The sequence below is a fragment of the Takifugu rubripes genome, chromosome 19 (assembly GCF_901000725.2).
Source record: "Takifugu rubripes chromosome 19, fTakRub1.2, whole genome shotgun sequence".
NCBI classification, from domain to species: Eukaryota; Metazoa; Chordata; class Actinopteri; order Tetraodontiformes; family Tetraodontidae; genus Takifugu; species Takifugu rubripes.
In genome coordinates, this window is record NC_042303.1 from 6,136,125 (window position 1) to 6,148,744 (window position 12,620).

General features: G+C 43.0%; 1 protein-coding gene across 1 annotated transcript; it reads right to left on the reverse strand.

Annotated features, from left to right (window-relative positions):
* Window positions 1-5,194: 5,194 nt before the first annotated feature.
* LOC101076146 (potassium voltage-gated channel subfamily A member 3-like) lies at window positions 5,195-7,743 on the reverse strand. Its single transcript, XM_003973074.2, has one exon. It carries the CDS (start codon window positions 7,239-7,241, stop codon window positions 5,601-5,603), a length of 1,641 nt encoding a protein of 546 aa, XP_003973123.2. The 5' UTR covers window positions 7,242-7,743; the 3' UTR covers window positions 5,195-5,600.
* Between the last annotated feature and the right edge of the window lie 4,877 nt (window positions 7,744-12,620).

Sequence of the window (12,620 nt, forward strand, 5' to 3'; positions counted from 1 at the left end):
GAGATGCATACTGCTGGGGAAACAGCACCCTCTCCCTCCGCACTGAAGGCCACTCCTTACCATATCTGCAGTGTGAGCAATTTAAAGGGGTACACATCACCAGAACTATTCGTCACCAAGAGAATTTGTACACATTCATATACAGGTTGTACTCAGTCATACACAAAACCATAAACATAACCATACCCAGACCATCAGGGTGCATTTCTGAGAAGAGCCATTCTTGATTAAAATGCATATCGTAAACAAAATAATCCCAATGTGTTTTTTTTTTTTTTTTGCATTTCAGAGAAAATGTAAAGTTTCCAATTGATTATTCATATTCTGCTCTATGTGTCCCAATAACTGTGGAAAAATCCTCCTGTTTTGTAACTGGCAATAAGCTTCATTAATAATAAATGGAAGCGTGACCAAAAATAGAGCAAACTGCCATCTTTGCGCCAGGATAAATTCAGAACTGGGAATAACATGATCAATAAATCTTCTCTCTGTCAAAGTGCAAACAGTGAAAGTGCCGAAGACAGAAATGACCTCATGAGAAGCCAAAGGTCAGCGAGAATCTCCCAAGAGTGAAAGGAGAAGCGATGGGGGGAATGAGTAAGAGACAGCAGGATGATTTGTGTGGGACACTTGGCTTTGCCAAGGTTACTACTGTCAGACCCGAGGCCTTCCAGGCTTCCAGCCTCGTTCCGTCTGTCAGGATACTGCTTGCTGCCACAAATGAGGGTACCTCTCACTAGCTTTTAATGGCTTTCCCAGGTTCCTCATGACAGCACAGCCATTATTTATGAGCCGGGGCCCCATTACAAAGACCAATAATGCAGGCTCTATAAGGCTCAGCTCAGTTAGCATTAGCAGAAATGCTTTAATTAAAAGAGAAGGGTTCCAGCTCTCTGGATGGTTAGCATGTTTCAATCATATGCAGAGGGTGTCGATTAAAACTATACTCCAGAGGTGTCTGGAGAACAGCTCTGGTCCTTTCCTCCACTGCATGATGGTTTGCTGTCTACATACATGGCTCTTTGTAAAATAATAATAACAACAACAACAACAATAATAATAATAATAATAATAATAATAATAATAATAATAAAGGCAAAAGTTAATATTTACATGAGATTTTCTCATAATGAATCTTGTAAAAAAATTGTGATCATCCTTTTGCCTTTTATTCGATTAAGTCTTTTTTTGTAACCAGGTGCTGTGAGTAGATGAGGTTTACAGGCTCAACATTTTTCAGCATAGACATCTAAACCCAGCATATGGTTCACTGGCTACAGTACACTGTACCCCCTTACCTCAATACTGCATTGCAGCAGCCACAGGTTTCCATAAAAGCTCGTACACGCACACACACACAAACACGCACACATGCACACAAACACACACACACACACACACACACCTGATCATTTCAAATGCAACATGTTTTTTTTTTAAAAAAAAGATGAAATCCATGAACAGTACCGTTGCCTATTTTCCCATCTGCACTAAAAATCTGTTTATTTAACTCTATGAGTCATTCTGCTCAGGGGAGACAGACAGAGATGTTCCGTAAAAGGTTCTAAAGTACGGCTACAAATCCAAGCTTACAAGGTAAAAGCAGTAAATGAAAGTTATGGCTTATGTATACAGATATTTAGTAGACCTCTGTGTTTTCGTTTTTCATCTTTGCCAGATCTGACATTTCTGTAGATAGAGAGACAAAAGAAGTTGTGACATTGAAAAGAAAGCAGGGGAGGAGGGAGGAGCATTATAGAGAGATGCCAGTTCCCGCCTCAGTTGGATGAGGGCAGAAGTTGGAAAAGAGCCAGACTACAGGAGAAACACAAGGACACTGGTCCACTGCAGTATGCCACCAAGCTGCATTTCACCTCAGCTAGCCTCATAAAAATATACCCACAGACACTGCAAACTCATGGGCACATGGGTTGCGGTGTGCATGACTCTTACTGTTCGCCTGTAAGTAAATAGTTGTGGCATACAGCATAAGCATTTGCCTGCAATGAGGGCATATGTAATAAGCAGTTAATTGTGTGGATGCTGATGCTTCTTTGGATACGTTGAGTGGTCCTGGTGATAAAAAGAAGGACTGAGTCAGTCGCTGTGTGACAGTGTCACGGTTTCAGAGATGCCTTTCCGCTGCAATATACAATGTGAGTGAAATTCAAGTCAAGGTAAGTGCTTGCTTTAAGAACAATCGGTGTATTGCAGCTATGCCACTCTTATTCGAAATGAAGCAGCTTTTCTAAGACAGCACAAAGCACAAAAATAACAATGCCTGGGTAAATGGGACAATGAAGGGAATGGTGTTTATGTAGTAGTCATTCATTAGAGCATAGCTTCTCTCCTTTTTCTCCCACCTTTTTTGGTTTGAATACAAAGCACATTTTGGGATGAAACAAAGACATTGAGATCTGTTTCTTTTTTGTTCTTTTGTGTTGTCATTTCTCTCTTTTCTGCTCGGTTTCAGTAGTCTGTCAACCTTAAAAACTTCAAAAACATCTGGCTTTCCTTTTTGGTTAATCTACCAACTCCCCAAAAAAGTGCTTAAAATCATGAGAGTCTTAAGAAATTGTCCAAAGCCATCCCTGCGACTGTAGTTGAGTGAGTCTTTCACTGAGCCTCTTTTCGTTGCTACGGAAACCATCTCTCGAGGCAGCACTGGATAGGAGGAGGCTGGGTGGTGACATCACACCTACAGCATGTTTGATGCTGATGGGATATTTCAGATTAAGTTAGAGCCTGATGATGAAGCACTTTTCAGTTACTGCATTATTAATAGAATAATCATTTGTTTGAATATTTTCAGTTTGTCACATTTTACCAAAACTGGGTCACCCATTAAGATTAGCCGATCTTTTCCCTGGGAGAAAAAGGGATATATACTTGTTCTGACATGCTTTCTCGACTTTCCTTCTGTCTCAGCAAAAGCTCTGAGTCTCATTGCACAACAGTGAACTTTACAAATAGCCCCCAGAGTGCTATTATATGTTTTCTAAAGAGCAAATGGATGAATGGCAGCCTGAGAAAAAAAATGGCAATATGTCTCACTCAATATGTTGCAGTTTTAGGGCAAATACTGTACTGCATGGAAATGCCATTGGAGTGGAATGAAAACTGTGCAAGTCTGATGATATTCGGACCAGGTGCAGCCATCAACCTTCTAACCTTTGCTGATGTGTCATGATGAGCATGAGGTAAGTGTTTTTCCCATGCAGCAGGAATAGTTTTACATTTTTTTGAAGCTTGTTCAAATGCACCTCTTGCATCAGTTGCTCCTGATGACATATTTGGATATTTCCTAATACCACTTATGAAGCTCCCTATAAAGCAACAATATTTAAACCTATTCTATCTCTGCACAAACAATAAAAAGAGGCTAAGCAGCAGGGATCCCATGTCAGCACTGATTCAGAGCGCTCCAGGAGATCATGATTAATATGCACACATGCTTTCAATTCCCCTGTTTGGGGAAGACTTTAATTCCAACAGGGAAACCTGAAAGCTTCTCTGTCTATATATATGCATCCTACTATCTCTAAATATTTATACCACATTTCTTAAAATATAAATCAAGACATAGGAATTTTTTGTCTGCAAGATCAGGTCTAACCAAAGCATTCATTATCTGCTGCAAGGTAAAATTCTTGTAACGTCACCATGAGGTAAGGGCATTTAAAAAACAAAACAAAACCAAAAGCACTCCTTTTATACTTCAGAAATACCAATTAAAATTGCATTACAGAATGTAAAACTATTTTCCTTAATATTACGATTAAATCTACAGTGCATTCCATTTCAAAATAAGGGTAAAATGGACTCTGTCATGAACAGTAATAACTCAAACTGTTCACTTGAGGGTAGTAGAGAGCTTCTTTCTTTAGCAACGATGGCGTGATGGAAAAACAACAGAATGAAACAACGCTGATGACAACTCGTGTTTTACATTTCGTAAACAATGTACTCTAAGTTAAGTGTATGAATAATTTTACTTGCTACTTCATTCCCTCTCCAGAGCTCTGCACTTTATTCACTGGCACTTGTACGAGTGTAAGGTAGAATTTTATTCAGATTGGTCTCAAGTGGCTTGTGTCTCTCTTACAGTAAGACAAAAGCATCTGCTAGATGATTCAAATCTAAGAGGTAAACTCGTATATTCCCTGTACTTGATTTTCAACAAACTTATTTGAGCATTTTTTGTTTGTTTCAAGATTTCACTTCTCAGTCATTTTGAAACACATGCACTTGTCTAGAGGACGAAAGGAAGGTGACGTCAGGCCTAGTTGGCATGCCAACTCAAATAATGGAGCTCATATCTAAAACAGAAAAGGCAGCTGATGAAACAGTGTTAAATCTAATGTGATACTGATTCCTCAGGGTATGATCAGCAAAACAAAAATATATCTCCAAGGTTAATTAACATGTCAACATTTTTAAAATGATCTTTTTTTTCCTGAACCTGTTCATTAAAGATAAATAAATAAAATCGGGACTATTTCAAGATAACCCATAAGGTTGACCAGCGTGATTTAAATAAAAATAAAATCATCTAAACATACAATTGTTTGTCATTATTTCACAGATTCAGTTACATCCAAATGTCCTATTCACAATATTTGGGGCGCGTGTACCAATAGGGGGCGCTACAAAGGTAAAAAGTTGCATTATTAGGAAATAATATTATTATTTATTATATAAAAAGTCATCAAGTCCAAATGTGTATTCATATCATAAGATTAATTATTTAGTCATTTACGCCATTTCTGTCATCTTTTGTAATTGCCGGGACATTCATTCCAAGATTGATTTACTGATGATGCAGTTACCCAGGAAACCCACGTGGTCATGGTGCTTGAATCACAGGGCGTGTTCACGAGGCGAAACCATGTCTCTGTTTCACCGTTCACATGACCTCCAACACCGAGCATCCCCACTTACAGACAAGCAGTCTGCTCAAAGTGAATGAAATTTCATCTGTGATATGCAATGACGTTTAGAGTCGTATTCAGTTAATTTACCCATTACACCTCCATTTGTGCATCACTATGTACACTTCCTTGCGTAACTTTACCTGAAAAAAATAATTTATGTAGGATTCAAAATCCAATATCTCGACAGCTTATGATATTTACCTAAAGAGGCAATTAGTTACATATAAGTGTGTCTATTCATGACACGAACAATGAAAATCTCCACGAAACACCATCTATTTGTCGATGTTGACGGATAGATGACAGACAATGCAACAAGGGGAACCAAAGCATCAACACCAACAGATTGTAGCTTTTGTCAAGATATGTAGGCATCGTGTGGCACTGAAAGCTGTAAAAAATACAATTTTCCACCAACCACTAACTTGAAATTATACTTTGGAATATTAAATTGTACATTCCAGTGGTATTCTTCAATCATGAAATTTGATCTTAAGCGCCACAAAACACTGTGAACACGTGAACAAAAAAAATATCACAATTTCTAATTATTTAGATTTTTTTTTAAAGGGGAAAAGACTTGTTGAAACTGATATTTACACAGTCTCCATCCACGAATATATTAGAGGTCTCGCTTCATTGCTTGCCAAATGATCTGAAGTACATCTACACATCTGTGAACATCTTCTTGATGTTTACGCAGTTCTGGTTGTTTTCCGTGTTAAAGTTGGGCTGTTTGAATGTGCTGTTGATGCCTTCTTCTATCACCATATATTCAGATTTGCTGAGGGAAGAGGAGCTGCACGACCTCCGCAGCTCCTCCGAAGGGAGGTGTTCACAACTTCCCGTGTGCACGTACTGAGGCTGCTCCTCTCCGTCCGTCTCTCTGTGGTAAAAATAGTTGAAATTGGACACAATTACTGGCACGGGTAGGGCAATGGTCAGCACGCCCGCTATCGCGCAGAGTGAGCCCACTATTTTGCCACCGATCGTCACAGGGTGCATGTCTCCATATCCTACTGTGGTCATGGTGACCACGGCCCACCAGAATGCATCTGGGATGCTCGTGAAACTAGACGTGGGGTCGTCTGCTTCTGCGAAGTAAACAGCGCTGGAAAAGAGAATAACTCCGATGAAAAGGAAAAATATCAGTAAACCGAGCTCTCTCATGCTGGCTTTCAACGTCTGCCCCAAAATCTGGAGACCCTTTGAGTGTCGCGACAGTTTAAAAATGCGAAAAACCCTGACCAACCGTATCACCCTGAGGATGGCGAGAGACATCGCCTGTTGCCCGCTGTTAGTTTCTCTTTCAGCGAGCTCAGTTCCCAGTGTGATAAAGTATGGGATAATGGCAACGATGTCAATGATATTCATAATGTTTTTGGAGAAAGAAGCTTTGCTGGGGCAGGCAAAAAACCTCACGAGCAACTCAAAAGTAAACCATATAATGCAAAGAGTCTCTATGATAAAGAAAGGGTCTGTGAACGGATTTTGGACGTGGGGCGCGGTGCCATTGACCGAGGGTGCAACTGTGCTTTGGTCGCGCTCGTCCCGGAATTCTGGCAAAGTCTCCATGCAGAAAATGACTATTGAAATCAAAATGACAAGCACCGAAACGATGGCGATTCCCCGCGCTGGTCCCGAGCTTTCGGGATATTCAAACAAAAGCCAGACCTGCTTTTGAAAATCAGATTTGGGCAACACGCGCTCGTCCTCTTTTATAAACCCTTCATCGTTTCGGAATTTCTCCATGGCCTCTTCGCCGAGTTGATAAAATCTGATTTCCTCTGAGAAAATATCAATGGGGACGTTAACAGGTCTCCGTATGCGCCCCCCTGACTGGTAAAAATACAAAATGGCATCAAAGCTGGGTCTGTTCCTGTCAAAGAAGTATTCGTTCCTCAGCGGATCAAAGTAGCGCATTCTTTTCCTGGGGTCTCCCAGCAGCGTCTCTGGGAACTGGTTGAAAGTTTTAAGTTGCGTCTCGAAGCGTAGACCTGAAATGTTTATCACCACTCGCTCACAGCATCCCTGGCGGCTGCGCTGAAATCGATCGACCGACAGGTGAGGCGCCGACAGCACGGCGGAGTCCTCCAGCATGTTTTCCACCGTCATGTCACCCTCTTCTGCTTCCTCATAACCCCGGTTCTGCGTAGCGTTCCTGACACTTTCCAAGGCGGAGGAGAGCGACTGGTCTACCCTGTAGGTTTGTTTATCCATACAGGTGGTTTTCAATCCCGGGGAGGCAGAGCGCGCCACGCCTCCCCATCCAGAGCTTTGGGGTGCCCAGAGCGGCGAGATTTGCATGGATCGCCTCTAAACATTACCACTCCCCGCGTATCCACACTGTGAAGCCGCATCTCTCCCCTCTGCCTTTTCTTTTTTCCCAACCAACAAGTCGACACCAACCCGCGGCGCGGATATGTCTCACACACGTCCACGAGCAACCTAGTCACAAATGAACTTATCGAGAACGTAATGCTTTGCTCAACTTCTCCCCAAAAGTAAACAAATAAATGACACCCACACCTCTGATCCCGGTTACATGCTTTCCCTGAGGTCATTAACACCCTGACTCAGTAGTTGTTAAAAATGCAGGTAGCGGCATTTAAAAGCATTTTACACCCACTTTTCAAACGCACATTGAAAAATAACGCGCACGGTAGCGCATGCGCCCAACACCTCTGGCAGTTGTGTTCACCAGTCAGTCACTTTTCAGAGAGACACCACAGCTGGTGCTTTCGTTGTTGCCAAAAGTCAAAATGTCAATATGTTCATTGTGGGGAAAAACCCCACCAGCGGAGCCAGAATGCATCCACCGTTTGTCCTTTGTGCGCATCCCTTGCTGTTGCATTGGGGGAGGGAAGAGGGGAGAGGGGAGGAGGGGCGGGGGGCTGTCCCTTTGACCAAGCGCTGAAACATTTATTACGCGCGGTTCGGGCGTATTTCTGTGCTGGCTGAGCCCCCACGCTGCGCCAGGAAGCCTTTGGATCAGTCACCTCATTTTAGCCATGCAATGACAGAACCGGCTCAGGGCGCTGGGAGTGCATTTATTAGACCAGACTGTTGTGATTAATACCAAAATAGACAAGCTTCAAAGTGTAGTTCAAGTGCGTCAGGGCGGCAGTCTAATGCACCCCCCCTCCCCGCCGCCGCGCACGCACGCACGCACGCACGCACTCTCTCTCTCTCTCTCAAACACACACACACACACACACACACTCATGTTCACTATTTTAACCAGTCCAAAATAGAAATATCTCTGGTTTATATCCAAAAAAGGCAACGTGTAGAATTCAACTACAAACAGAGGAAGTCAGAAAAAGCTCCAAAAGTGGAGGACACTTATTGACTGTCTAAAAAAAAATCTAGCTGTAGGGCATAGGAACATTTCTTGAACTACCGGTATATGTAAAAACAAAGGCAGACTTTGTTTAAAAGACAACTATAAAACTTGTCACACATTTCTCAAGCCTAAGTAAAAACAAAGGCAGACTTTGTTTAAAAAAACAACTCCAAAACTTGTCACATCATTAGTCAAAAGCAGCACATGTGACAAAGAAGGTACCACTCTGTGATTCATTTGGGCCCAGTGAAAACGCAAATGATTCCTCACTCATTGTTTAAGTTTCAAGGTAAATTCATGAAGCTATTTTTCCAGTTTTAAAATGATTAAATGTAAAGTGCCTAGAAACAATTTTGATTGTAACAGACGCTATATAAATAAAGACTGATTGATTGATCAACCAACAGAGTATGTCTATGAAGGTTCTCAGTCATCCAGGTCATGGTAATTCTGGTAGTTGAATCATAGCAATTGGACTATTTGAGTTTCAAGAAGATATTTCTCCTCTCATCTAAGAGGCTTCAATGGTTCTAGCTGACTGGGAGTTCCAGATACTAGAGTTTCAGTCACCTGATTGTTGGTTGCTCCACCCCTCATAATGCAGGTTGTTGAAACTTCCCCTGACACAATGGGGTTCCTTATTGGCCATGTGTTATTGGCTTCTTCTCCTCCTGGGGATGTTTTTCAATACTGTATTGTAAACAGGTGAGAGGTGATGTCTCAGACCCCCACCTCTGTTTAATGATGATCTTTCCAGTTTGACATAGATGCCTTCTTTATCGAATCATCTATCTTCCCTGGCCAAAACCATCATTATCCTCAAATGACTGTCCTTTGTCCTTCAAATGCAGCTGAACTGCATAGTCCTGGCCTGAGGAGCTGGCTCTCCTATGTTGTGCTATGTGCTTGTGAGGCAATTGTTTTGTCTCCCCAATGTATTGGTCTGGGCATTCCTCGCCGTACTGGACTGCATACAGTACATTACTTTTGTTTGTGTCTTGCTGTTTTGTCCATTGGGTGGACGAACATCTGTCACAGGGTGTTGGAGGACTTGAAGTGCACTGGGATGTTGTGTTTATTGAAAATCCTCCTGATCTTCTTAGAAAGCCCTGCAACATATGGAATGAGAATGTTGGTCCATTTTTTTTTGGCTATTTCTTCTTGGTATCCTCTGGGTTTCCTGGAGGATTTGATCAAGGACCAGCCAGGATAGCCACAGGTTTTGAGGGCTGTCTTGATTTGCTTCTGTTCTTCTTCCTTTCCCTCTGTTCTGGTGGGCACATTCTGGGTCCGGTGGTGTAAGGTTCTGATGACACTTAGCTTGTGTTCCAGTGGGTGGTGGGAATCGAAAAGAAGGTATTGGTCTATGTGGGTGGGTTTTCTGTAGAACTTGATAGTCAGGCTCCCGTCTCCTTCAATGTGCACAGCACAGTCCAAGAAGACCATACTTGATCTTCTGATATCTTCGCGGATGAATTTATGTTTTCATCTACAGTGTTGATATGTTCCATGAAGGCTTCTACCTCCAGTGTTCGGATCTTGATCCATGTGTCATCCATAAATCTATACCAGTGGCTGGGTGCAGTTCCTATGAAGGAGGTCAAGGCTCTGCTCTCCACTTCCTCCATGTATAGATTGGTTACTATAGGTGACACAGGTGAGCCTATGGCACTGGAAATAGGTGGTCATGAGGCAGAGGTCCAGCAGTGCACAAACATGGTGCGGAGTGAGGTTCATCCTGGTCGCTAGTGTTTTATCCTGCAGAAGATGTTTCGTCACAGCTTTAACTTCTTCTTTGGTGGAGATGGAAGTAAAAAGCGAGGTGACGTCCTATAATACCAATGTCTCACCTGGATTTAATTTTACATCCTTGACCTTGTTGGTGAAATGCATGGTCAATTATTTGGTCCTTATTTGGTCTGTAATTGTAAATATTTTACTGTCTTAGCCTTGTATTTGCTGGTTGGATCTTGTCTCAATATCTCATATGTGGACGTGTTGTTGAGGAGGCTGGTCATCTTGGCATGGTAATCTGCTGTGTTCAGTATCACTGTGCGTGTTACGATACATGGTGGTAGCGGACCCGAACGCAGGCCAGGACACAGAGGTGGAGAGGTCAAGGGCTTTATTTACAGGGAAGGGGAGCACACATCAACAGAAACAGTCCTCCTGGACCGCATGGGGATCGGGAGGCAGCGTCCGCCCGTCCCAGGTCCATCGGCGAGTTCCCAAACCAGACGCAGTCCCCCTGGACTGCCGGGAACTCGGAACACCGATGAGTCCTCAAACGGCTGCAGTCCTCCTGGACCGGCGAGGACTCGGGAGTCCGGCGCAACACGCTCGCCTCACGAACGTGCCCCGAGACACTGAGGGCAGAGGCAGTCCTCCTAGACTGCAAGGGGGGCAGGAGCGGTCCTCCAGGAGAAACGGAACAGCAACAGGAGAGGCCCTCCAGGAAAACCGGAAGCTCGGGGACAGGAGTGGCCCTCCAGGGCAACAGGAACACAGGAACAGGAGCGGTCCTCCAGGGAAACCGGAAGCACGGGAATAGGAGCGACCCTCCAAGGCAACAGGAACACAGGAACAGGAGCCAACACCAAGGAACCCAAACAAGCTCCCACACTAGACCAACGAACAGACTCCCAACACGAACAGGAACACTCAGGAAAGTGAACAGACACCCCAGCAGTGACAGGCAGGCACAACCTGCTTAAATAGGCAGCAAGATGTAAATTGCCTACAGGTGCGCCCACCTGCAGTGCCAGCTGCACCCAATTGTGCTCAACACCACACCCTGCAGGCCAAAGACAGACACAACCCAGAAATCCCAACAGTGCGTCTTCCTTTGTCAGCTGGCAGGATGGTGATTTCCATCCAGGAAAGGAAGGCACTGGTATCACTTCACTTCTTGGATGAGAGGTGACACATCTTCATTAAACTCAAACAGTCCAGTTGCTATGATTCATACTACCAGAATTAATAGAGCACATTCATAACAGCTAATAATATTGCTAGACATTTAATACAGAAATTTATGAGTACTCAGAATGGATTTTTTTTAATGTCACTGTCTATTTCCTATTAGTTAATCAAAGTTTTGGAAGACAAGTTGCATTTCAATCTCAATCAATCAATCAATCTTAATTTATATAGCATCTGTATATACCGTATTTTCACGACCATAAGGCACACTGTATTAAAAGGCGCAGTCTCAGTTATAGGTGCTATTTCTGTATTTAAAACATACATAAGGCGCACCGTATTATTAGGCACATACTGAAACATACAGTAAAAAATGACAACGGAAATAAAACAGTGAGTTTCGACACATTCATTTCACAAAATATTAATTTTTCCGCCACAAAACCATCAAAGTTTTCATATTCTGTATCTGACTTAAACAGCTGCACTATTTCAGTGTCCAACATCCTGAATTCCTCTTCTTAATCATCTGAATCGGACTCACCGTCCAGTTCCGGTTCAGTGTTGATTTTGTGAAAGCTCTTACAATACATGAAGATGGTATCATAGCCCATGCGTATACAATCCACCCGCATATGGTGGCATAACTTGCCCGCCGCTGCCTCATAGTCTTTGTGAAGGAGTCTCCGCCTTCCGTCATCCAGCGCTCTGTCCGTTTCCATGGCAGCCGAGAACCACGGTGAACGACGACTTCTCGTGCCCCGTTGTGCGTATCGCCACCGTGCTGGTCCCTTTTTCTCCACTTTGTGGGTCAAAGGGATGGTAAAAGTCAGAGGGATCTCATCCATGTTGGTGATGTGGATGGGCGCGGTTATCATTCATACGTGTCTCGCTTGACCGGCGCCATTTTAGGGGATCCTTACGCGTAGGTGTGCCGCTAATCGATTGGCGGAGCATTTACCGTAGTGCACCCACCAAAGGCGCACAGCAGATTTTGGAACTCAGTCCACACACAAGGCGCTCCGTATTATAAGGCGCACCGTCGATTTTTGAGAAAATCTCAGTGTTTTAGGTGCGCCTTATAGTCGTGAAAATACAGTAAATAAAGATTTGATTTAGAATGCTTTTGATTTGTTGTGTGTCTCATATCCCTGCATCCAAAATTAGTCCATTACAGTGGTAGGAACATGTTGCTTTTCAAAACCTCTTCAATGCCTGGAAAATTTTGTCTCGGCTATCTCCATGGCAACAAAACCTTACGTGTTTTGTAAGCGAAAACGACTTAAGATGAAGAAGTTACATAATTTATGGTCCAACCTGTACAAGGTTTTTTCTCTGCATTTTTGCAAAGGAATTAGAATTAAAAGGAAGGTGTCAAGGACATATATAGAACACAGAAGAATGAGCTCAAGAGAAAA